The 27,998-nt window shown below is 38.7% G+C and overlaps 1 protein-coding gene across 1 annotated transcript in view; it reads left to right on the top strand.

Annotated features, from left to right (window-relative positions):
* The window catches only part of LOC150081141 (ubiquitin carboxyl-terminal hydrolase 8-like), a 581,739-nt gene that overhangs the window by 300,586 nt on the left and 253,155 nt on the right, over positions 1–27,998 (top strand). The window contains exon 12 of the mRNA XM_090381373.1: positions 12,239–12,437. Coding sequence (XP_090237499.1) covers positions 12,239–12,437 — 199 coding nt within the window. The remainder of the gene's footprint in view (positions 1–12,238; positions 12,438–27,998) is intronic.

Genomic DNA, 27,998 nt, shown 5'->3' on the forward strand with positions numbered 1-27,998 from the left:
ATGAAACTGAAGAATTAGAAACAAGCCAATTACGATATGCAACGTTCTTCTCTTGGACAGCCTTAGCACATTTATTGGAAAACCAAGGTTTAGATAAAGGACGAGATTTTAAAGTGGAGTGTGGGATAAAGGATTCCATTCCTGCAAGAATAATTTCACTGACACGATCTGAGCAAACATTGACATCAGAAGTTTTGAAACAATAATCAGACCAAGGAAAAGAAGAAAAGAAGTCACGCAGGTCATCCCATTTTGCATTCTTGTAATGCCAAACAATACGAGGTTGGGAATAGCCATGAGATAAAGGTTCCATTGGAGAAGAGACAATCACCAAGTTGTGATCTGAAGTGCCTAAAGGACCTCTCACTTCAACCTTGTACTTAGAAGGGTTGTTTGTGAGAAAAAGATCAAGCGTATTGGCTGTATGATTAGGATTGTCCTCCGGTATTCTTGTAGGTAAATGAACAATCTGTGCTAGGTCATTAGTAATTGCAAAAGCCTCAGCATCTCGACCTGCTGGGTCGGTGTGACTAGAAAATGGAAGCCAGCTGGAGTTGTGAACGTTAAAATCACCAAGGAAAATTACCTCACTGTTAGGAAAGTTGGACTGGAGAAAGTCAAGTTGCAAAGAGAGGAAGTCAAAGAGCTCCAAGTGATTAGTGTAGTTGGGAGAACGGTAGAGACAACAGATGAATTTTACACAATGAGGTAGAGAGATTTTAAGCCAGAGAAGATCAAAGAGAGGAGATTCCAAATTGCCAAGTCTCTGACAGGGAATATCAGAATGGACATATGCACAAGTACCACCTTTGAGGCGAAAGGAATCATACAGCAAATAATTTGGACATCTGAGATGAGCAGTACTTGAATCAACTGATAACTGAGATTCAGTCAGAAAAAGTACATGGGGTTTGGAAGACTGCAAGTGGAAATGGACATCGTTGAGATTAGAATTGAGACCACGTATATTTGTGAAATGAATTAGGAAGTGCTTGGGGGGTTTAGATCTTTTCGCAGATAAGCTTGCTCTATTATTTTGACAATTCATGGTGTATTCAATAGTAAGAAAACGTGGGTGGGACATGCTGTATGAAGTAATGAAATTTTTGGATATGGCGTATATGTGGTAAGAATATACACAGATCCTTGACATAACGTGGCCTCGACAATGCTCCCCGCATACACACGACTCGGACTCCCTCCAGTCACTATCTGGCAGAGTACAGGCATCAAGATTATACACTAGCTGATCCTGAAGCTTCCTAGAGAGTTACCAATAGGTTCAGTCCAGTGTACTCACTAGCGGCCGGCCTGCGAACACCGTTTTAGAGCTGTACCCTTGAAATGTAAGGAATATTGGATCTCGCCACGACATTCATCATAACCTCAAAAATCATCAATCATCCTGCATGATGGAAGAGATAGGGAAGGGTTGGCCGGAACTTAGCTTTAGAGGCTAAACATGGGTTCCACCACTTCAAGCCTCCAATAAGCAAAGTGGTGGTATTTCACCGGTTGATGAGAGTCATCTACTACCTGGTACTGCCTGGTAACATAGAGGGGCGGCGTTCCTCCATGTGATGTGGGCGCCACACCTCGACCCCTGCTTACGTTGGTTCACACCTGAGTGGTCACCCACCATGTACTTGTGCATGAAGGTTATACCCAGGATTACTAACAGTCCCACCATCGTGAAGGTGCAAGCAGAGGATTTGGCTGTCATAGACCGTCCAGACTTCGCCGAAATTGGGTCCACTTTGACTTGAGTGTCACCCGAATATCAGTTCCATCAGCGTTTTAGACTCCCAGTTAGCAAGAACAGCCTGTCTGGCATATCTGAGAGAATGTCTGTGACAACCTCAAGGACTTATTAAAATGAGGCCTCCAGATCTGTATACAGTACTCAAGGTGTGGTTTGACCATTGCCTTATACAAGGGGATAATCACCTCCTTATCTCTGCTAGAAAATTTTCTGTATATCATTGACAAGACACCATGAGCTACTCTTGCAGACCATCTGCACTGCTCAGAAAACTTCATATTTGCCTGGACAATTACCCCCCAGGTCCTTTTCATTCTCTACCACTGTCAGTGTGGTACCACAGAGTTGATATGTTACTCTAGGATTACTGCTTCCCATATGTAGTACTTTGCATTTGTCAATGTTAAACTTCATTTTCCACCTCTCAGCCCATCTGCTCAACTTTCCTAGATCCTGTTGCAGCAGTGTACTGTCATTAGTGACATTAACAACCCTGCCAACCTTCGTATCGTCTGCAAACTTGGACATTAAGCCTGATGCACCATCATCAATATCATTTATAAATACAGAAAACAACAATAGACTCCACTAATAACATCAGTCCACGAAGAGCAGTGTCCATTCATTACCACTCTCTGTCTTCTCCCACTCAACCATCCCTTTATCCATAGCAGCAATTTGCCTCTAATGTCATACTGCTCCAATTTGTGCAGCAGTCTTCCATGTGCAACAATATCAAAGGCTTTTCTCAAATCCAAATATTTGATATCAAAGTTATTCTTTGCATCCAGTTCCTTTGTGACTACATCATAGTATCCAATCAAATTTGTCAGACAAGACTTCCCCTTAACAAACCCATGCTGTGTCCTAGCTATAACTGAAGTCTTGTCTAGATAATCTTGCAATGCTTCTTTAACCAGTGCCTCCATTAATTTCCCTGGAACAGAATTTAAACTAACAGGTCTGTAATTACCTGTGTCACCCTTTGATCCTCCTTTGTGAATTGGGATCACATTTGCACATCTCCAGTCTATGGGTACCTTCTCTGAGTCCAAGGAAGCCCTCAATAATTATGGCTAAGGGTTTGCTTACTTCCTTTGCCGCCTATTCTAATATAACTGGATAGATTCTATCCACCCCAGGTGCCTATCTTGTGTTTATCTTTAACAATTTCTTCTCCACTTTACTCTCAGTTATTACAAGATTATCTATCTTACTGCCAGAGTTGAATACACCTCTGGCATTCCCCTCGCTGAATAACGCCTCATGTGTGAATGTCGATGCAAAATATTCATTTAGTTTGTTAGCTACATGAGCAGGATCAACAGTTGATGATCCACATCAACATGTGGACCAATCTGATTCATACCCTTCCTTCTAGAGGTTTACATAAGTAAAGAACTCTTTGCTGTTTTTCTTTTCATCCTTTGCCAAAGATTTCTCATAATCTTCCTTCACCTGCCTAATTTCCTTTGTAACTTGGTTGCAGACCAGGTTATATCTATCATAGGCTTAAAGATAGGAAAGATGGATAGGCTTAAAGATAAATAAGATAGGAAAGAGTTTAAAAGCTAAAACAAGGCAAAAAAAAAAAAAACCTAAGGCATAATAAATATACTGTAGCAGATATATAAAGATATAAAAGGTTAAGAAATTTAGTATTATATGGTAAAAAAAAGAATAGTCAATATATGAAATATTGGAATATTGTTATTAATTTTATATATTTATATATATAATATATATGAAGGGGATTGAAAAGAGTTTAGCATTAGTAAAGGCACATGATGCAAGAAAACAATCTTATATAGCATCAGCCAAAAAAACCCGCAAATCTTCTAATTTCACCCATCCACTCACTCCAAATGTTTGTCTAGTTCTGCCTTGAATTTATTTAAGCTATCAACTTCTACGACAGATGGAAGTTTGTTCCAGCAACCATCCGCTGGCTAAAGGCAAACTTCTGCATATCTATCCTACAACTGTCTTTCCTCAATTTAAATTTATGCCCTCTCAGGCGATTATTCTGAGCAACAGGAAGAATCCCATCAGCGTTGAGCATGCTCTAACCATTCAAGGCGTTATACACCTCAATCAGATCACCTTGCATGTGCCTAGTCGCCAGACACTGTAATTTGCAAAACTTAAGCCTTTTCTTTGTAAGAGCAACCCTTTGTTCCATTCGCAAATCTTGTTGCCTTGCTCTGTACTTGCCAGCTACACATTTCAACTACAGTGAAGTGGAGAAGGGCCAAATTGAGTAACAAAGATGGATTTTCAGTTTTAAATCTGGAGAGTTGGAAGCTGTGCAAATTTCTAAATACATCCCCTCATGAAACGTCATACCTTTGACATCCAGACGACTTATCTGCAGAAGTATAGGAGAAAATTCTGTAACACCCAACCTACAATCCTGATTTGTTGCCCTGTGACTACTACACCTTTGTTCCTCTGAAGAAGACTCTCTAAGCTGTAACTTTAAGTAGGAAAGTGAGGTGAAGAAGACTGACACCTCTCTTTTATTTACAGTCAGTGGAATATTAAGGTACCATTGTGATGATCTGCCTGATAATATAATGAGACTGGTGTCACAGTACAATAAGTTCTTACTTTTAACCAGGTTCTCTGATCTAATTATTCCAAAAGCCTTGGATCATTTGAATAACCCTTATACTCATAGATACCTACATATGTTTCAATTAAAATGGAGCAGGGTGTCTCTCGCTTATTTTTAGGTTTAGGCAATTTGTTACACGGACCTTTTTTTTTTTTTTTCATATCTGGATTGAAATTTTTGAATCCAATGTTAAACTTGTACTAAGTATTACCATTTAGATTTTGTGATTTCTAAATTAAAATTTTGCCCAATTAACTACTTTTTTTGCCTCTTAGGGAAAATTGTTTCCTCTTTATTTGCCAGAGAAAAAAAATTAATAATAATAATAGCACAATGGTTAGCATTCATAAATGCAACACAAACTGTTAAACTCGTGTATTATTATTATTATTAGCCATATGGTACAAGGAAGCCTGAGGCTTATGCTGCACCAGCCAAAAAAAAAAAAAAAACCCCTAGTTACCCCATGTGTGAGAGAAAAGAGAGAGAGAAGTAGAAAGGCATCACCAAGAAAGAGAAGAATGATGATATCCAGCTCAGGACCCTGGGTTTGCCAAGCCCAAACTCACCAAATGTCATATACAACTCTCATGTTTGATTTTTCTTCAAATAAAGCTGGTTTACATTCCTTTCAGAAGTACAGCACTGAAGTTTTTAGACTAAACTGTAGATGAGGAACAATTTTCCCATTGAGAAAAAAGCAGGTAATTAGGCAAATTTATAAATTGTAAATGGTATTCCAATTACATTTAGATTACTGATTCTGTTGGTAGAAACTGTGAAAGAAATCAAGAAACGTAAAAATCCAAGCTCCTTCTGCATTACAGAAAATGCTTAATGAAAAGAAGACAGCACTTAGAGATCTTGCTTGATTCATGCAGGCCATCACCACTTGGTGGTTTCATTACTATTTTGGTCAAGAAGTGAGAAAATAATAGACAAATCTTAAAATTCTCCCCCCCCCACAGCTCAACAATGCTCGTCCTAATATAAATTGGAGATGTGCAGTAGAGATGGGAAACTTCTTTATCTGTGCATAAATCAAGTAATGCTGGGAGTACACTGCTTTACCTGCCAATACTATTCAATCCAATGGACTATGGGAATCATCATTATGACCTCAAAAAAAAAAAAAAAAAAAACACGAACAACTCTGGATTCATTCTTTATTCATACAGCTGAAAAATAACTTCAATAAACTTTACTTAATCCATTGTGTAACATATTATAATAAAAAATGTCTAATAAAGTAATTTTCTCATTTTTCAGTTCCTTCATTCATTTTTTACTATGTACAAGTATATTAGCATTAGTAGAGGCATATGATGCAAGAAAGCAAGCTTATGCAGCATCAGCCAAAAAAAAAAAAAAAAAAACACACACACACACCACTACCATTTCACCCCTCTGTTCGTTCGAAATACCTGTCCAGTTGAGCTTTAAATTTGTTTAGGCTATCAACTTCAACAACAAGTGATGGAAGTCGGTTCCACCAACCAACCACCCGCTGGCCAAAGGCAAATTTCCGCACATCTATCCAACATCCGTCCTTCCTCAATTTGAATTTATGCCCTCTGAGGTGATTATTCTGAGCAAGATGAAGAATCCCATTGGCATTGAGCATGCTCAAACCATTCAAAGCCTTATACACCTCTATCAGATCACCTCGCCGGTGCCTAGTCTCCAGACTCTGTAATTTGCAAAACTTAAGCCTTTCTTCGTAAGAGCAACCCTTTGTTCCATTCACTAATCTTGTTGCCCTTCTCTGTACCCGTTCCAGCAGCTCTACATCCTTCTTGAAATGAGGCCTCCAGACCTGTATACAGTACTCAAGATGTGGCCTAACCATTGCCTTATACAAGGGAATAATCACCTCCTTATCCCTGCTAGAAAAATTCCTGTATATCATTGACAAGACACCATGAGCTACTCTTGCAGCTCGTCTGCACTGCTCAGAGAACTTCATATCTGCCTGCACAATTACCCCCAGGTCCTTTTCATTCTCCACCACTGTCAGTGTAGTACCGCAGAGTTGATATGTTGCTCTGGGGTTACTGTTTCCCATATGTAGTACTTTACATTTGTCAATGTTAAACTTCATTTGCCACCTCTCAGCCCATCTGTTCAACCTTTCCAGATCCTGTTGCAGCAGCATAGGATCAGTAGTGTCCTTAACAACCCTGCCAACCTTTGTATCATCTGCAAACTTGGACATTAAACTTGATATCCCATCATCAATATCATTCATAAACACCGAAAACAACAACGGACCCAACACTGAACCCTGAGGAACTCCACTAATAACATTAGTCCACGTTGAGCAGTGTCCTCAAGTAAATCTACATCCTTCTTGAAATGAGGCCTCCAGACCTGAGTACTGTGTGTATATACAGTACTCAAGGTGTGGTCTGACCATTGCCTGTTTAGCCCAATATAGATTTCAAAGGTTTTCATGAAAGACAATATTGCCAATTTCTGTTTGGACTCTTCTTGTGTGTTCACAGAAAATTTCAGATTTGTAACTATATATTCTTTCCTCTCCTTTATAGAGGGTATTGAAGTGTTGAAAGTGAATGAAGATGGTGACAGTTGAGAGAATCAAGTTCCATGCCGTCATTGAGTACCTTAATTTAAAGGGAATATTGCTGAAAGAAATTCATGAAGACATGCAACAAACATTAGGGGAATCTTTTCCTTCATATGCCATGGTTAAAAATTGGGTTGCAGAATTTAAGCATGGATGAGCCAGTGTTAAAGATGCACCCTGTATAAGGTATATTTGTGTCAGATGGCACCTGGGATTTCTCCCATCTCCACGTCCCTGTAGTGGGAGGCCTGTTACTTGTTTCGACACCTGCAAATGTTGATACCATTCAGACTTGATCATGCAGGACTGCAGAATAACATTGAAGCACATTGAAACAATGTTCAACATCTCCCATGAGCAAACTCACAATATTGTGGTGAGTGTTTTATAATTTGACCACCTTGAAGAAGGTTTCTTTAAGGTGGGTGTCCTAAAGCACTGAATACAGATCAGAAGCAGGAACAAGCGAGGTATTGTCATGAGATATTGCAGCATTTTGAAGCAAATGAAGCTGTTTTGTAGGCAGTATGAGACTGTGGATGAAACATGGGTGCTTCACTTTGATTATAAACAAAAGAACATTCAAAATAGTGGAAGCATCACTCTTCTCCCCCTCCTAAAAAGTTTTGAGTGCAGAAGTCGTGGTATCCATCTTCTGGGATGCCAGAGTAGTGATTGTGGTTGATTTCTTGGAATGAAGTGCCACTATCAATGCCAAGTATTATTCTAACTTACTGAGACATTTTCATTAGGAACTGAAGCTCAACAGATATGGGAAATTGGCCAAAGGAGTGACCAACATATAGCGTTTGCTGTGACACAGGCATGACTGTGGGGTTGGGCAATTACAGCATCCACCCTGCTCACTGGATTTCGCTCCACAGGACTATTTTCCAAGTCTTCAAAAGGACAGAAATTCGACAGTGATAATGCTGTGATGGATGCAATGAACAACTGGTTTGAGTCAAAATCTTCTGAATTTTATTTGAGCAGATTACAAAAGCTACTGGATCATTCCAGAAAGTGTGTTGACTTCAGGAGGGAGGCATTGACTCAACCTCTCCTCATATGTGTGTGTTCATATATATATATTATTAAATTGATTATATATTATTATTAAATGATTATCCACCAACAGGTTAAGTGCATTTATCCCACTCAATTTACTCTGCTGTGTGCAAACAAAAACAGATGCTTTCATTGCTGTTTGTTTTATCTCTGTGTTTACTGTTTGATTTATGTTAGTTCCAGTTCTTTATATATGATAAAGACAGGCTGGTAACTAATCATTTTCAGTCATGTAGTTGCAAATATTATTTTTTCAAGTTATACATTCTCAGTAATTAGCATTAGCATTAATAGAGGCATTTGATGCAAGAAAGCAAGCTTATGCAGCATCAGCCAAAAAAAAAAAAAAAAACCCACTTCCACTTCACCCCTCTGTTCGTTCATAATACCTGTCCAGCTGAGCCTTAAACTTATTTAGGCTATCAACCTCCACTACAAGGGATGGAAGTCTGTTCCACCAACCGACCACCCGCTGGCTAAAGGCAAATTTCCGCACGTCTATCCTACATCTGTCTTTCCTAAATTTGAATTTATGCCCTCTCAGGTGATTATTCTGAGCTAGAGGAAGAATCTCATCAGCATTGAGCATGCTCAAACCATTCAAGGCTTTATACACCTCTATCAGATCACCTCGCTGGTGCCTAGTCTCCAGACACTGTAATTTGCAAAACTTAAGCCTTTCTTCGTAAGAGCACCCCTTTGTTCCATTCACTAATCTTGTTGCCCTTCTCTGTACTCGTTCCAGCAGCTCTACATCCTTCTTGAAATGAGGCCTCCAGACCTGTATACAGTACTCTAGGTGTGGCCTGACCATTTCCTTATACAAGGGAATAATCACCTCTTTATCCCTGCTGGAAAAATTCCTGTATATCATTGACAATACTCCATGAGCTACTCTTGCAGCCCGTCTGCACTGCTCAGAGAACTTCATATCTGCCTGCACAACCACCCCCAAGTCCCTTTCATTCTCTACCACTGTCAGTGTAGTACCACAGAGTTGATACGTTGCTCTGGGGTTGCTGTTTCCCATGTGTAGTACTTTACATTTTTCAATGTTAAACTTCATTTGCCACCTCTCAGCCCATCTGCTCAAAGTTCCAGATCCTGTTGCAGCAGCATAGTGTCAGTAGGGAAGGGAAATAATGATTGAAGAAGCAGTAATTGAAAAGGTGGAGTCATATACTTATCTGGGACAAGTTATTAGCTGTAATAATGATAAATGGCTGGAAGTCAAGAGAAGAATAAATTTTGGATGGATAGCATTCAGGAAATATAGCCACATACTGAAGAGCAATATCCCAGTTTGTCTGAAACGTAAAATAATGAATCAATGTATACTCCCCACCATGACTTAGGGAAGTGAAACTTGGGCACTCACCAAAAGAATGGAAGAGAAGCTAAGAACTACACAGCGAAGAATGGAACGAATTATATTGGGAATCAGACTGTTAGATAAGAAGAGAAACACATGGATTAGGCAGCAAACTCAAGTAAAGGACATTCTTTTCAAAACTAAAGAACTAAAATGGTCTTGGCAGGACACATAGCTCGAAGACATGATGACAGATGGACTAAGAAAATAACAGAATGGTACCCAAGAGGAGCTAGAAGAAAACCTGGAAGACAAAGGCGGAGATGGATAGATGAAATTCATGAGTTTTTGGGTAGTAAATGGATGGCCAGTGATCAAAACAGAAGGAACTGGAAAGTTGCTGGAGAGGCCTTCATCCTGCAGTGGATTGAAAATGGCTGATGATGATGAGTGTCAGTAGTGTCCTTGACAACCCTGCCAACCTTTGTATCGTCTGCAAACTTGGACATTATCTTGATATACCATCATCAATATCATTTATAAATACAGAAAACAATAATGGACCCAACACTGAGCCCTGAGGGACTCCACTAATAACATTAGTCCACGATGAGCAGTGTCCATTGATTACCACTCTCTGTCTTCTCCCCCTCAACCACCCCTTTATCCATAGCAGCAATTTGCCTCCAATGTCACACTGCTCCAATTTGTGTAGCAGTCTTCCATGTGCAACAGTATCAAAAGCCTTTCTAAGATCCAAGTATATAATATCAAAGCTATTCCCTGCTTCCAGTTCTTTTGTGACTGCATCATAGTATCCAATCAAATTGGTCAGGCAAACTTCCCCTTAACAAAACCATGCTGTGTCTGAGCTATAGCTGAAGTCTTGTCTAAATGATCCTGCAGTGCTTCTTTAACCAGTGCCTCCATTAATTTTCCTGGAAAAGAAGTTAAGCTCACAGGTCTATAATTACTTGTGTCAGCCTTTGATCCTCCTTTGTGAATTGGGGTCACATTTGCACATTTGCAGTCTATGAGTACCTCCCCTGAGTCCAAGGAAGCTCTCATAATTATGGCTAAGGGTTTGCTTACTTCCTTTGCTGCCTCCTTTAATATAACTGGATAGATCCCATCCACCCCAGGTGTCTTTCTTGTGTTTATCTTCAACAGTTTCTCCTCCACTTTACTCCCAGTTATTTCAAGATTCTGTAGCTTACTGCTAGAGTTGAATACACCTCTGGCATTCCCCTCGCTGAATAACTCCTCATGTGTGAATGTCGATGCAAAATATTCATTTAGTTTGTTAGCTACCTGAGCAGGATCATCAACAGTTGACCCATCAATATCAAGTGGACCAATCTGATTCATCCCCTTCCTTCTAGAGTTTACATAAGTAAAGAACTCTTTGCTGTTTTTCTTTGCATCCCTTGCCAAGGATTTCTCGTAATCTGCCTTCGCCTGCCTAACCTCCTTTGTAACTTGGTTGCATATCAACTTGTATCTATCATAGGCTTCTGTGTCATGCGTTAATTTGTAAGTATCCCATGCATTTTCTTCTCTGCCATATGCCTCATTAGTTCATCTGACCTCCATTTTGGCCTAAACCTTGAACAATATTTCTTAGTTGGTATGTAAAGCCTAGTAGCTTCCAAGATAAGTTCTTTGAATGCTTCCCATTTTGAATTTGCTGTTGGTAACATCATCAGTTGGTCCCCCTGTATAGAATTTAAATACTGTCTCAGTCCATCGTAGTCGCCTTTACGGAAGCAATAACCCTTCCTTTTACCCCTAATGGTAGTTACCTCTTTGAGTAAATCCCACTTCAGCACACTGTGATCACTGCCACCTAGTGGTTCGTTTATCTGCAGATTCTTAATGCATGATGAATCACTGCTGATAATCAAATCAAGAGTATTCCTCCCTCTAGTTGCCTCCTGAACATGCTGATGTAGAAAACAATCATCCAATAAATCCACAAAAGCCCTGCTAGTGTGTGAGTGACCAGCCCCCAAATTCCAGTCAATATCTGGGAAATTAAAATCTCCCATTATAAGACTCTCTGATTTACTGGCCCACTCTTTCCCTGTACAGTTTATTATTATACTGATCAGAGTCATTAGGCCTATAGCACACTCCTTCTCTCAATTTTGATCTCCCAATGCTGGGAGCCATTGCGGAGACTGCTGGGAGCCATTGCGGTACCGCAATGGCTCCCAGCAGTCTCTGAAATATCATGCATCTTGTTTTTCGGGCTTCTGCTCATTCTAATAGAAGCAGTGCAAGAATCTCTTTCACCTCTGCCAGTGGCTACTGTCAATCTATTGGTCTTTGTCTCCCCCTAAGCTAGCAGTTTTCCAACCCACCTAACACTGCCTCGATAGCATCAGCAAATATTCTTGCACCCTTTCTATTTAAGTGTATCCCATCCCTGGAGAATCTCTCCTGTTAACAAGTACAGTCCAGGCTGAAAAAAATTCTACCCCTTGAGCCTTGAACAATCTTTTCAGGGCCGAATTGATCTACAAGGCTCTCAACATATACTCCCTCCTATCGTGCCTGGGCAGAATTGCAGACACTTTCAAATTCAACCCTAATTCACGGCTTTTTTTCATCAGTGACCTGTACTTGTTAAGTAATTCCGCCGGTCTCCTACTCTTAATATCATTAGTGCCAATGTTTACAACTATATCACCTTTTGTGCCCTTAAAAGATGATATTCGCTCTACAACGTCATCAACCTTTGCCCCTGGCAGGGGCAAAGGTTTTTCTCAGAGAAAATCCTTAAAAACTTTTAAGGATTTTCTCAGGTGTGCATTTAATTGTGTATTTTTAATGAACTACTTCTTGAATGCTTGGATATGTTTGAATGCAGTTTTGTGTTGCTGCTTTTAGGTATTATAACCCAGCAAGATGAATATGTAATAGGTTTGAAGGATGACTCACTTAGTAGAGGAGGAGGAGGATTGGGAAAAAGAAGTTTATCTCGGTCCCATTCGTTTCCAAATCTTTCTCAGATGGTAGATGAAGAAGAAAATAAAATTGTGAAGACAAGAGTACCACAGTTTGACAGATCCCTTAAACCTAGTAAGAAGTATGTGTTGTTTTTTTTGTTTGTTTGTTTGTTTTCCCTCTCTTATAAAATCTTTGACATATAATGCTTTTCTACATTTCTGTAGAACCAAAAATTATTCATTGGTTGAGTGCACATATATAATTGTTACACTATCTTCTTTTTTAAAATACAGACCAAGTCTTTTTGGTAATTTTTGGAAAACAAAAACAGAGATCACATTTAATTTACATCCAGCAACAGTGATGAAATACTCCTTTCAAAAAATATAACTGAACTGAGCCAAATAAAAATAAGTAAAATAAAATATTGTTGGTGTGAACAAGAATTAACTGTGTTAAAAAAACCCTGGCATCACTTGTTACCCCCCCCCCCAATAATTTGTCAAGTTCTTCCTTGAATTTATTCAAAGGTCAGATAATTTTATTCATATTGTTCATATGTTTCTCACCAAGACTTGAGGGATTCTGAAAAGCTTTTGGTGGGGGTTTATCAGCGTGGCCCACACTTTTAAAATACAAGGAATCTAAAATAGATTCCTTATATTTAAAAATACCCCACCCCACAAAACTTTTCAGAGTCTTTTAAGTCTTTAATACAGAGAGATTTCAGTGTATACTCCCCCCAGAATTGTAGACATGTATTGTAGACGCATTCTGAACTAACTCATGACTTTTTTCCCCAGCATGTTCCTATATTTATCCAACAAATCTTCAATCCATAAGTGCTTAATATCACTCATTAGTTCCCATAGCAATAGTAATGCTGTCTTTATCCTTCCCCTTAAAATATGACAATCTATTAATGCAGTAGTTTCTAAAGTATGGCCTCCTGAGAGGGGCTTGTTTTATTGGGGGGGGGGGGTGATGAACAGAAACAGAATCAGTTTTCTCTGTGCAGGGACCTGCAAACCCAGGCCAGAAAGGACGGAAGCTCCTTTCCAAAGTCATAACAGGAGATGAAATCTGGGTTTATAGCTATGACAGAAACAAGGCAGCAGTTCTTTTATTGTAAAAATCCACCAACTTGACATCCTCCCTCATTTTTGAGGGAGGATGTCAAGAGGCACGCTCATGATTGACTTCTGCATCATGACAATGCATCAATCCATATGGCTTTGTTGGTTCAGCAGTTTTAATCCAAGAACAAAATGGTGATGGTGCCACACCCTCTGACTTCTTCCTGTTCCCCAAAATGAAAATCCAATTAAAAGACAGAGATTGGAAGACATTGCACAGATTCAAGCTGAATTGCAGAAAGTGTTGGACATCATCAAGAATCAGGAGTTCCACAGATGTTTAAAACAATGAGAGAAGTATTGGGATCGATGTATAAACTATGAACGGAGTGCTTTGAAGGAGACAGTGACAACTGTAACTAATATAAGTCTAAATTAATATGATTGCCCCATTCTGAAAACGTTTGACTGTTATCTTGTATCACAGAAAATAACTTTTATCTAAATAAAATTTATAATACATTAAAGAAATTAAGAAAATGCAAAAATTAGTCTACTGAATTCTTTATCAAAGCTACTAATCCCTTAGCTTTTAATCCATCCATTCACAGAGCAATTTTGACATTATATATCTAGACTTTAGTGAAGCTTTTGATACCATCCCTTGTGGAAAGTTACTATATAAAACTTAAAGAAATTGGTATTTTTTTTTTTTTTTTGTCCTCGCTTTTTCCCATTATATATGGGGTCAGCATTTTTATTGTTTTGGCATTCAATTTTTACGGCCGGATGCCCTTCCTGATGGCAACCCTCACCCTTTATCCGGGCTGGGGATATGCGTGGTCATTCCCTGACCTTCCGCATCTTCCATATTTGGTGGTCACGGGCTTTGAACGCTGGTCTACTCAAGAAGCGTGTGCTATGCACTACTGCTCCTGCCCACCTGGCTACGGAGGCGCCAAATTGCTATTACTAATATCAATTTACTAATATCAAGATCATATACTGGATCATAGCCTGGCTAAAAGATACAAGACAGAAATTCAGAAATTGTAGACAGAGGATTGTCATTGCTGAACAGTGGTGGCACTGCCACACTTCTCTTCCATTAAAAAAAATTACACTGTCTTTGGATAGTATATTTTGTCAGCAATTACAAATGGACAGTAACCTCCGCCTTGAAATTGGTCAGTTTGGCTCTGCATGCCATGACAAGAATAACTAACTTATATAGCTTATTCACCTTTCTTATATATTAGCCTGAGTCACTTGTTTACCAGGAAGGTACAATGGATTATGAAATCAAATGTCTGGATACTTTTTGGATGGTAGTGTAGTACTTCATATTACTTGCACATGAAAAATTTATATATACATATGTACTCTGGAAATAACTATCCGTTCACTGGAAATCCTGTCCATAGTTTTGCTGATCGTAGCACAATCTGCTTTACATTCCAATAAACTCTGCTCTGTAGAAACTGCTGTAACGCCAATATCTACCTGCCCTTCCTTAAATGCAATTTGTAGTAGTGAGGAGAAGAAAACTTAGTTAACTTCAAATCTTCTAAAATCTGGTCCTAAATGCATGTTTTAAAAAAAAAGTCTTTGGTTCCCATGCTTATCTTCAACAACATTAATATTTCTTAATAAGATCTTTATTGGAGATAATTTATCGAATGGTAAGAAGTAATTACCATTCTTGTTATAAGCATATCACAATATTTCCCTCTACATGGAAAAAAACAATTTTTTGTTATTCTCATTATTACTTCTAAACAGCTGTTATCTCTACATCAGTGGTTCCCAACCTTTTTTTACTCATGAACCCCTTTCAACGTAATATTTTTTATTGCGAACCCATTTAAACATAATATTTTTAATGCGAAACATTAACCCTGAAATCGTATAATTTTTCTGAATTTTTATTATAAAATATTTTGAGTACTATTTTTTTATAAGCAACATTGCATAATAATAAAAATTATTATTAAGTATTATTTATACTTTGTAAAGCACTGATTATTCAGTCCAAACTAGATTTCGAACAGGGTAAGAGTAGAAAACTTGCTTTTTGTCCAAATGGTAGCCAAGAATTCTGGTCTCTTGCCGAACCTATTGGCCGCAATTTTTGCCCATCTCTGTCAAAACGAGATGGTACCGTTGCCATATCAGCCAGAAATAAAGCTGACCTGCTAGCATTGTATTTTTCTTCCAACTCATGTATTGATGATCTTGGTAAATCACCTCAAACCATTCCCAGTACACTCCATTTAATGCCTCCTGTGGTCTTCCGTCAAAAGGATATCAGAATGAGTTTGGATGAATCTGATGATAAGAAAGTTCCAGGTCCTGATGGTGTTTCTCCACTTATTCTCAAAACCTGTGCCTCTGAACATACTTCTGTTTTGTGTGGTCTTTTTTCACTTTCTTATTCCAAAGGTGTTTTTCATTTGTGGAAATTTGCTCATATCAAGCCAGTTCCTAAAAAGGGTGACAAATCCCTTCCATCCAATTATTGTTCCATTGCGATTACTTCTACTCTTTCTACAGTAATGGAGAAATCAATTGACCACCGACTCTTAAACTATCTGGAAATCTTTCATCTGATCAACAATTGCCAGTATAGATGCCGTCAGTGACGTTCCACTGGTGATATTCTGACTTACACTGCCTTTAATATCCAGATATTAAATCCATTAATATCTGGATATTAAATCCATCACCATTAATATCCAGACATCCCCTCCATGGATGGGGGAAACAGGTCCTATGCATGCAACATGTCACCGAACCTGCTATAAATGTACATACTGGGCTTCGAACAGACAATTGCAAAAGTGGGCATCCAAGATGACACGTTCAGCAGAATTACTTCAATAGTTCAGAATTGATCACCTCATCAAATGATGCTGGCTAGATGCCGATTAACATGGTGTAAAGAGTGCAAATCCTGGACTGTAGAGCAGTGGAAAACAGTCCTATAGACAGCCGAGTCGAGGTTCACAGCTATCAGGGTGTGACGAATGCCAAACAAACAGTTCCTTCCTGATTTAATCCTCTCTACAATGAAGTTTAGTGGAGGCAGTGTCATGGTATGGTGCTCCTTTCATGGTTTGGCTTGGGTCCATTAGTCCTTACCGACAAAACCATGCTGTGGACAATTATGCACTTCCAACATTATGGCAATACTTCGGGAAGGGCCAGACCTTTATCAGCAAGACAACTTGCCATGCCATACTGCTCGGGTTGTAACAGAGTGGTTTGAGAAATGGGTGTAGAAAAGTTGGATTGGCCAGCTCAGAGTCTTGATCTGAACCCTATTGAGCGTCTTTGGGATGTATTGGATCGTCGGGAATGTGCATGTCGAGATTGCCCAAAGAACAAGGCCGAATTGGTGGCTGCATTAAAGGCCGAGGAGGAACATGTGTTTTTTTTTTTTTTTTGTCTAAAGGCTGGTGTCCATATATTAATGGTAGGGCAGTGTATGTTACCCATCTATGGACAAATTTAATGGAAAAGTTTGGTGAAACTCAAGCCATTGCTCTTGACTTTTCAAAGGCTTTTGATCGTGTTTGGCATAAAGGCCTTCTAAATAAGCTTCTATCCTTTGGTTTGCCACTGTGCTTTGTAATTGGGTATCCAGTTTTCTCTCTGACCGCTCACTGCGGGCGATGGCAGATGGCTCTCTGTCTTCTAACTTCTCCATTAATGCTGGTGTTCCCTAATGTTCAGTTCTTTCTTCCACTCTTTTCCTCTTGTATATATTAATGACTTTCTTCCATTGACCGGAAATCCTATCCATAGTTTTGCCGACTATAGCACATTGTATTTCACCTTCCAGTTTGAGAAACCTTGCCCTGCTGTGAAACAGCTTCAACTTTTCAAGTATCCACTGCCAAATCCTTAAATGCTAATCTCCAGTGGGGCAAAGATAATTTACTTTCTATCCTTCTAAAACTCAGTCCTGTCTTATATCTCACAAAAAGGATTGTTCTGCTCCTATGCATATCTCCGATGACACTTCGATTTCTAGGCAAGATCTTGGGGATTACCCTGACTTCTAATCTTTCTTGGCATAAAGCACATTACAAATATTGCATTCTCTGCATCTAAAAAAACTGGGTTTTCTTCTCCGTTCTCGGTGTTACTTTTCTTCCAAACAGTTGTTGTCTTTGTAGAAATCGCAAATCCAGCCTACCATTGAATATTGTTCCCACATCTGGGGCGGTACCCCAAAACCTCTCTCAGGCTTCTAGATTCCATTCAAAAGAGGGCAGTTAGGTTAATTTTTTTTTTTTTTTTATGAAAAACCCCAAACACGAAAGGTATCAAAACCTATAGTACTTAGTACCGTGCATGGGTTGAAGGAGAAGTATGGGGGGAGGGGGATGCCGGATGTCTCATCTGTGACAGAGTCTCTCCACTCTCTGTCTCATAGACACAAATTTCTGTTTCTGCTGCATGCCTTTTCTATAGATACTTGCATGGGCACTGTTCTTCTGAATTGGCTACTATAATTCCCTCCTTCAAAGAAGTCCGAACACGTGCTGCAACCAGTCAACATCCTTTTACAGTCCAAGTTCAAACTCACAGAACCAACTTTTCTTCTTACTCATTTATTCATTCAACTTTTGTTTTCTAGAACAACCTTCCTTCATACGTATTTCCTGAAAATTACAATCTACAAAAGTTCAATTCTAATGTCAACAAGTATCTTCTTTCATCTTTTAAACTTTCAATCCATGCATGGTACTAAGTACTATATGTTCTTAAAAAAAAGAAAAGTACTTATACATAACAATGGTCCTTGAGAATGAAAAAAAAATTTAGTATGGAAAACATATTTATTTAACATGATATACTGTAAGATAGTAAACTAATTATAAGGAATTGTGGCATGTGTGGTTTCTTTCTTTGGCATTTCTTTACTTTTTATTTAATTTTAATTCACTTTATTGTGTATTATTAGTTATATTTTGTAGTTTACAATAATATACCTGCGTAAATCTAAGCAGACGCCATTACTGAATTTTTAGTGCGAACCCCCTGGAACACTTTTGCGAACCCCCAGGGGTTCGTGAACCACTGCTCTACATGAATCTGCCTTTTCATGAAATATTGTGTTATCTGGGATCCCAAAAACTTCTCTTAAGCTTCTAGACTTGGTACAAAAAAGGGAAATAAAGTTCTTCAAACAGGCCTCTGAGGTTGGGTATATCCATACTGTGATTTTAGTGTTTTGCACCAACCTTGCGTAGAAGTAGAAATAAAACACCAGGGAAACTAAACTTTTGATAACTGTATTTATAATAAATCAAAATACCCGCATCTACAATAAATTTAACTTTATAATAAACTCTACATATAAATTATTAAAATCTGCTACATTACAATCAATAAAATGCATAAAACATAGATTAAAACGATAAAAACCCGTAGCTTTCAAAGGCTCAGCCTTCTTCTTCAGCGGTAAATCTTGCTATGCAGTACAACTTTAAATATCAGCAGGCTAACGGTACTCCTCACGTGTTTCCATTCTCGTGTGCTTCGTTCTCTCGCGTTGTGGAACTGGAAGTGGCTCGAGTGGAAGCCACACGGAATCGTTCATCCCTTTTGAGGATAGTGGTCTCAAAGATGGGATGAATCCGCGTACCTCTATCCCTATTTATGTTAATGGTAGAACAAATCCGCAAACTCTCGAGCCACTTACGGTCCCAGAACTTATGCGCCCGATCGGTGATGATAGCATCGTCTGGAGAGATCTGGTGTTGTTTCTCCCAAAAATGCTCGGCCACGGCGGACTTGCCATATTCCGCATTTCTTATTGCCTTAGTGTGTTCCCCCAGACGATCTTTAAGACGGCGTTTCGTTTCCCCTACATAACACTCCCCACAATCCGGGCATCTAATGCTATATACGACCCCACTAGTGTTCTCTTTTTCAATGGGGTCTTTAACCTGAGACACGATAGTGCGCAGCCTCCGTCCTGGAAGCTGCACACACCGCGTCTGGTACTTTCTTAGTATTCTAGCTATATGATCAGTATTCTAGCTATATGATCAGTTCTGGGACCGTAAGTGGCTCGAGAGTTTGCGGATTTGTTCTACCATTAACATAAATAGGGATAGAGGTACGCGGATTCATCCCATCTTTGAGACCACTATCCTCAAAAGGGATGAACGATTCCGTGTGGCTTCCACTCGAGCCACTTCCAGTTCCACAACGCGAGAGAACGAAGCACACGAGAATGGAAACACGTGAGGAGTACCGTTAGCCTGCTGATATTTAAAGTTGTACTGCATAGCAAGATTTACCGCTGAAGAAGAAGGCTGAGCCTTTGAAAGCTACGGGTTTTTATCGTTTTAATCTATGTTTTATGCATTTTATTGATTGTAATGTAGCAGATTTTAATAATTTATATGTAGAGTTTATTATAAAGTTAAATTTATTGTAGATGCGGGTATTTTGATTTATTATAAATACAGTTATCAAAAGTTTAGTTTCCCTGGTGTTTTATTTCTACTTCTACGCAAGGTTGGTGCAAAACACTAAAATCACAGTATGGAAATAAAGTTAATTAATTAGCTATCATTTACACTCACTCCATTTCTTATCAAAGATTCATTTGCTGTAGATGCCCTTTCTATAGATGTTTCCATGGGCACTGTTCTTTTGAATTAGTATCTGTAATTCGACTTCTTTATTTCAAATCAATCCAGATACTCACTTCAAATAGTCAACAGTGATTCACATTTGAACTATAAACTCAGCAAATTTACTTTTCACCTCATTTATTCCTTCTGCATTTTGTTCTTTGGAATGATGGGCTGATGCTATATAAGCTTGCTTTCTTGCATCATGTGCCTTTACTAATGCCAGTGATTTTCCTTCATATGTATTTCCTGAAAATGTTTCCTTCATATGTATGTATTTCCAGTCTACAGAAACTTAATTCAACTTATTTTGTAAACCTCCCTTCTTCAATGGAGTACAAAAGGTATAATTGAAGGGTTCTATCTTTCATCTGTGGGGCTATTTCCCCCCTCTCCAAAAAAAAAAAAAAAAAACCCTTCAATTATAAACCACAGTTAAGAAAAGTCTGTACTGGGGTGGAGTCTCATGACTTTTAGTTGCTTCAATGCAAAAATGAAAATTAAATGGATGTCAGATGGATGGTGAAACTAGTGGCAGAGAAGAAAAGTACATGGGAAGCATATAAATTATTGGGGGCAATGTGCAGAAGTTTGCCTTTGGCCAGAGAATGGTTGATTGATCGAACAAACTTCTATCTATCGTAGAAGTTGACAGCTTAAATGAATTCAAGGCAGAACTAGGCAAACTTTTGGAGTGATTGGATGAGTGAAATGGGAAGGGTTTTTTTGGCTGAAGCTGTATAAGCTTGCTTTATTGCATCATATGCCTCTACTAATGCTAATACCACCACTTTGCTTATTGGAGATGTCAGGTGGTGGAACCCATGTTTGGTCTCAAGAGCAAAGCTCTGGAAACCCCTCCCCACCATCATATTTTCCATCTGGAGTATGATTAATGTCTTTTGAGATTATGATGGACATAATGGTGAGATCCAATCTTGCTAACATTTTGAGGGTACGTTCTTAAAATGTTTGCAGGCTGGCCGCTAGATAGTCCACTGAACCAAACCTATTGGTAACTCTCTAAGAGGCTTCTGGATCAGCTATTGTATAATCTTGTTACTAGAGGGAGATGGGGTTGTGTCTTTGTGGGGACGGGGTGCATTGTAGCTTACAGTATGTCAAGGACCAGGTATATTCTTGCCAAGTGTTTGCTATATCCACAAACTTCATTACTTCATACAGCATGTCCTCTCACCTTTTCTTACTACTGGATACATAATGAATAGTGAAACTAATAGAACAAACTTATCTGAAAAAAGATCTAAACCAAACATTTACTCATTCATTTCAAAAATATACTTGGTCTCAGTTCCAATCTCAGTGATGTCCATTTCCACTTACAGTCTGCCAAACCCCATATACATTTCCTGACAGAATCCCAATTATTGGTTGATTCAACCACTGCTCATCTCAGTTGTTCTGATTATTCGCTGTATGATTCCTTTCACCTCAAAGGTGGTACTCGTGCATATTGTCTGCTCTGATATTCCCTGTCAGAGACTGTAATTTTGAATCTCCTCTTTTCGATCTTCTCTGGCTTAAAATCCCTCTATCACATTGTGTTAAATTAGTCTGTTGCTTCTATTGTTCTTCCAACTACACTAATCACTTGAAACTCTTTGAAACTTGATTTTCTCCAGTCCAACTTTCCTAACATTGAAGTAATTTTCCTTGGTGATTTTAATGTTCACAACTTCCTCTTGCTTCTGTTTTCTAGTCATACAGACCCAGCTGGTCAAGATGCTGAGGCCTTTGCAATTACTAATGACCTCGCACAGATTTTACATTTACCTACTAGAATACCAGACAATCATTACTACACAGCCAACATGTTTGATCTTTTTCTCACAAACAACCCTTCTAAGTACACGATCGAGGCGAATGGTCCTCTAGGCACACAAGATCATAACTTGGTGATGGTCTCTTCTCCAATGGAGCCTTTCCCTCATGGCCATTCCCAACCTCGTGTTGTTTGGCATTACAAGAATGCAAAATGGGATGATCTACGAGATTTATTTTCTTCTTGAGAGATTCCATACTCCACCTTAAAATGTTGTCCTTTATCTAAACCTTGGCTTTCCAATAAATGTGCTACGATTGTTCAAGATAAGAGTTGCATATTGTAATTATCTTGTATCCAAATCTTCAGGTTCATTATCTGCCTACACCAAAACTCCCAATAATTTTAAAGCAGTTATTATTCAGTCCAAACTAGATTTTGAACAGGCTAGTAGAAGAAAACTTGCTTCTTGTCCAAATGGTAGTAAAGCACTCTGGCCTCTTGCTAAAGGTATTTACCACAAATTTTGTCAATCTCCATTCCCACCTCTGTCACAACCAGATGGTTCTTTTGCCACTTCAGCCAAAGATAAAGGTAACCTGCTACATCCTACTTTTCTTCTAACTCGTGTAGTGATGATCTTAGTAAACCACCTCCTACCATTCCCAGTACACTCCATTCAATGTCTCCTGTGGTCCTCTGTCTAAAGGATATCAGAAGAATTTTGAACCGTTTTGATTCAAGAAATTTTCTGATCCTGATGGTATTTCTCTGCTTGTTCTCATAACCTGTGATACTGAGCTTACTCCTGTTCTTTGTCACCTTTTTACATTTTTTTATTCCACCAGTGTTTTCCCTTCTGCTTGGAAATTGTTCATATCCAGTCAGTTCCTAAAAGGACAAAATCCCTTCTATTCAGTTATCATCCCTTTGCACTTCTACTCTTTCCAAAGTAATGGAAAAATCTATTAACCACTTAACTCCTAAATTATCAAGAAACTTTCCATCTGATCAATGATCACCAGTATGGATTCTGTCAGTGTCAATTCACTGGTGATATACTGGTTACCTGCCTCTGGACAAATACAATGGAAAATGGTGAAACTCAAGCAGTTGCTGTTGTTTGATTGTGTTTGGAATAAAGATCTTCTAAATAATCTTCCATCTGATGGTTTGCCAACTGTTTTTTTTTTTTTTTTTTGTAATTGGGTATCCAGTTATCTCTAACCACTCATTGCAGATGATAATAGATAATTCTCTCTGCTAACTTCTCCACTAAATTAGGTGTTCCCCAGGGTTCAGTTCTTTTTCCCACTCTTGTATATTAATGATCTTTCTCATTGACTGGAAATCCCATCCACAGTTTTTCTAATGATAGCACATTACATTGCATTCCATCTTCAAGTTTGACAAACCTTGCCCTACACAAGCGACTTCAACTTCTCAAATATCCACTACCAATTCCTTGAATGCTGATTTCCACATAATTCTCCAGTGGGGCAAAGATAATTGGTTGATTTCAATCCTTCTAAGACTTGGTAATCTCGCAAATTTTTATCTCGCAAATAGGATTCTTTTGCTCCTATGCTTATCTTTGATGACACTCTATATAAGATCTCATATCTGTTGGGATTACCCTGACTTGTAATCTCTTTTGGCATATGACAAAAAAATATTGCTTCCTCTGTATCTAAAACTGGGTTTTCTCTTTCACACGCAGCGTTACTTTTTTTTTTTCCAAACAGCTGTTCACTCTGTACAAACCTCAAATTCTACCTATAATAGAATAGTGTTCCAACATCTGAGGCAGTGCCCCTAAACCTCGCTCAGGCTTCTAGATTCCATTTAAAAGAAAGCAATTAGGTTAATTAATTAATTAGTTAAATTAATGACTCATCTCTAACATTGGTCTCCACTATCTCTCTCTCTCTCTCTCTCTCTCTCTCTCTCTCTCTCTCTCTCATAAACGTTCTGTTCTGCTGCGTGTATTTTCTATAGATACCTCCATGGTCACTGTTCTTCTCAATTGACGTCTATAATTCTTGCCTTCTCTTCAAAAAAGCCTGTACACATGCCACAAACAGTGAGCATCCTTTTACTGTCCAACTTAAATCTCACATAACCAATCTCACAAAAGCAGTCTTTTTTTCTTCCCTCATTTATTCCTTCAACTTCTTTTTTTTCTGGAACTCTTTTCATGCATATTTCCCGAAAATTACCACCTACAGAAATTGAAGTCTAATGTCAACAAGTATCTTTTTTCATCTTCTCAACCATTAAATCTCTGCATGGTACTAAGTATTATGTGTTCTAATACCTCTCGTGCTTAGGGTCTTCATTAAAAAAAAGGGGGGGGTGATGTGATGTGGAAGTCTTTTTTTTTTTTTTCTCCCTCCTTTTTTTGTTTTTAATGTAGCTATATAAGCTTGATTTATAGCTTATATAATCAGCTACATAAGTTTTCTTTCTTGCATCATGTGCTACCGCCACTACTACTAAGTTTAATAATTTGTATTTGGCAACAGAATCAGTTGGTTCCACTGAAGAGAATTTGATAGTAGTTATGTCCTTGAATAAATCTGACCTCATTATACTATAATCACTGCCACTTAGCAGTTCCTGTATCTAAGCATTCTTAATTGATCAAGAGTTATTTCTGATAATCAGATTAATGATATTGCTTTCTCTTCTTGCCTTTTTAACATGTGATATAGAAATCAGTCATACATGGAATAGAAGACAGTTGCAGCTTCCTTGTGGGTAACCTGTTCACAATTTCTGGTTATTATCTTGAAAGTTAAAATTCCCTATGTAATATGAGTGAGCAGATATTACAGGAACTGAACTAATATTTGTGAAATGAACAAGCTTTCCTGGGTATTCTGATGGATCTCCTTTGAGATCCATCAGAATCAGTATAACACTATATACTGATTCCATTTCTTCTTCAATTTCTGGAAGCATTCCTGATATGCTTCTTTTGGAATTCTTAATCCTGAATAATTTCCTCAGTCATTGCACTAGGGTCTTTCTAGGGGGCTTCAATCTTGGAAAACAAAAACACAAATTGCAGGAATCTAAATCCAGTGAGTATGAAAGATGGGTTAACAGTGTTGGAGTGCTTCATAAGAAATTCTTGAATTAAAAGTGCAGGGTATTGTAAAGTTGTCATTATGCAAGTGTGAATTCCTGAATGCCATTTTTCCTGCTATTTTCCCCACATAGTTTTACACAGTCACTGTAAAATTGTTTTATACTCCAGTTTTTCTGATTGATCATGCAGGATAAATTCACAATGAAAAATTCTATTTGAGTAAAAAAAAAAAAAAAAATGATAAGTATGATATTGCTTTTGACCAAGGTTGCTTTTTTTTTGGACTTTGGAGAAGACAGAGTCTCTGATTGAGCAGGCTAGGCCTTTCTTTACAGATTGTAACCATACACTTATGATCATCACCAGTAATGATGAAAGAAACAAATAGTGAGTCAGCAGCAGTACTAGGTGGTAGATCACTCTCATCAACCGGTGAAATACCACCACTTTGCTTATTGGAGGCTTGAAGTGGTGGAACCCATGTTTAGTCTCTAGAGCTAAGTTCCGGTCAACCCTTCCCTATCTCTTCCATCATGCAGTATGATTGATGACTTTTGAGGTTATGATGAACGTTGTGGCGAAATCCAATATTCCATACATTTCGAGGGTACAGCTCTAAAACGGTGTTCGCAGGCCGGCCGCTAGTTAGAACACCGGACTGAACCTATTGGTAACTCTCTAGGAAGCTTCCGGATCAGCTGGTGTATAATCTTGCTACCTCTACTCTGCCAGATAGTGACTGGAGGAAGTCCGAGTAGTGTGTATGCGGGGAGCATTATCAAGGCCACGTTATGTCAAGGATCTGGGTATATTCTTACCACATATACGCCATATCCAAAAATTTCATTACTTCATACAGCATGTCCCACCTACTTTTTCTTACTATTGAATACACCATGAATTGTCAAACTAATAGAGCAAGCTTATCTGCCAAAAGATCTAAACCTCCCAAGGACTTCCTAATTCATTTCACAAATATACGTGGTCTCAATTCTAATCTCAACAATGTCCATTTCCACTTGTAGTCTGCCAAACCCCATGAACTTTTTCTGACAGAATCTCAGTTATCGATTGATTCAACTACTGCTCATCTTAGATGCCCAAATTATTCGCTGTATGATTCCTTTCGTCTCAAAGGTGGTATTTGTGCATATGTCCGTTCTGATATTCCCTGTCAGAGACTTGGCAATTTGGAATCTCCTCTCTTTGATCTTCTCTGGCTTAAAATCTCTCTACCTCATTGTGTCAAATTCATCTGTTGTCTCTACCGTTCTCCCAACTCCACTAATCACTTGGAGCTCTTTGACTTCCTCTCTTTGCAACTTGACTTTCTCCAGCCCAACTTTCCTAACAGTGAGGTAATTTTCCTTGGTGATTTTAATGTTCACAACTCCAACTGGCTTCCGTTTTCTAGTCACACCGACCCAGGAGGTCGAGATGCTGAGGCTTTTGCAATTGCTAATGACCAAACACAGATTGTTCATTTATCTACAAGAATACCGGAGGACAATCCTAATCATACAGCCAATACGCTTGATCTTTTTCTCACAAACAACCCTTCTAAGTACACGGTAGAAGTGAGAGGTCCTTTAGGCACTTCAGTTCACAACTTGGTGATTGTCAATTCTCCAATGGAACCTTTATCTCATGGCTATTCCCAACCACATGTTGTTTGGCATTACAAGAATGCAAAATGGGATGACCTGCGAGATTTCTTTTCTTCTTTTCCTTGGTCTGGTTACTGTTTCAAAACTTCTGATGTCAACGTTTGCTCAGATCGTGTCAGTGAAATTATTCTTGCAGGAATGGAATCCTTTATCCCACATTCCACTTTAAAATCTCGTCTTTTATCTAAACTTTGGTTTTCCAATAAATGTGCTAAGGCTGTTCAAGAGAAGAATGTTGCATATCGTAATTGGCTTTTTTCTAATTCTTCAGTTTCATTTTCTGCCTACACCAAAGCACGCAACAATTGTAAAGCAGTTATTAATCAGTCCAAACTAGGAGTTTGAACAGGCTAAGAGTAGAAAACTTGCTTCTTGCCTTAATGGTAGCCGAGCATTCTGGTGTCTTGCCAAAGCTATTGGCCGCAACTTTTGCCCATCTCTGCTCCCACTTCAGCCAAGGAGAAAGCTGACCTGCTAGCATCCCATTTTTCTTCCAGCTCATGTATTAATGATCTTGGTAAAACACCTCCCACCATTCCCAATACACTCCATTCAATGCCTCCTGTGGTCTTCCGTCAAAAGGATATCAGAAGGATTTTGATGAATCTTGATGCTAAGAAAGCTCCAGGTCCTGATGGTATTTCTCCACTTGTTCTCAAAACCTGTGCTCCTGAACTTACTCCTATTCTTTGCCGCCTTTTTTCTCTTTCTTATTCCAAAGGTGTTTTTCCTTCTGCTTGGAAATTTGCTCATATCTAGCCAGTTCCTAAAAAGGGTGACAAATCCCTCCCATCCAATTATCGTCCCATTGCAATTACTTCTACTCTTTCTAAAGTAATGGAGAAATCAATTAACCGCCAACTCTTAAAGTACCTAGAAACCTTCCGTCTGATCAACGATCACCAGTATGGATTCCGTCAGTGTCGATCCACTGGAGATATTCTGGCTTATGTTACCCATTTATGGACTAATTCAATGGAAAGGTTCGGTGAAACACAAGTAGTTGCTCTTGACATCTCAAAGGCTTTTGATCGTGTTTGGCATAAAGGTCTTCTAAACAAGCTTCCATCTTGTGGTTTGCCAACTGTTTTTAGTAATTGGTTATCCAGTTTTCTCTCTGATCGTTCACTGAGGGTGATGGTAGATGTCTCTCTGTCTAACTTCTCCACTAATGCCGGTGTCCTCCAAGGTTCAGTTCTTTCCCCCACTCTTTTCCTCTTGTATATTAATGACCTTCTTCCATTGACTGGAAATCCTATACATAGTTTTGCCGATGATAGCACATTGCATTCCACTTTCCATTTTGAGAAAACTTGTCCTGCTCAATCAGCTTCAACTTCTCGAAAATCTGCTACCGATTCCTTAAATGCCGATCTTCACCAGTGGGGCAAAGACAACTTTGTTGATTTCAACCCTTCTAAAAC

The sequence above is a fragment of the Mastigoproctus giganteus genome, chromosome 9 (genome assembly GCF_048544385.1).
Source record: "Mastigoproctus giganteus isolate SK-2022 chromosome 9, ASM4854438v1, whole genome shotgun sequence".
NCBI classification, from domain to species: Eukaryota; Metazoa; Arthropoda; class Arachnida; order Uropygi; family Thelyphonidae; genus Mastigoproctus; species Mastigoproctus giganteus.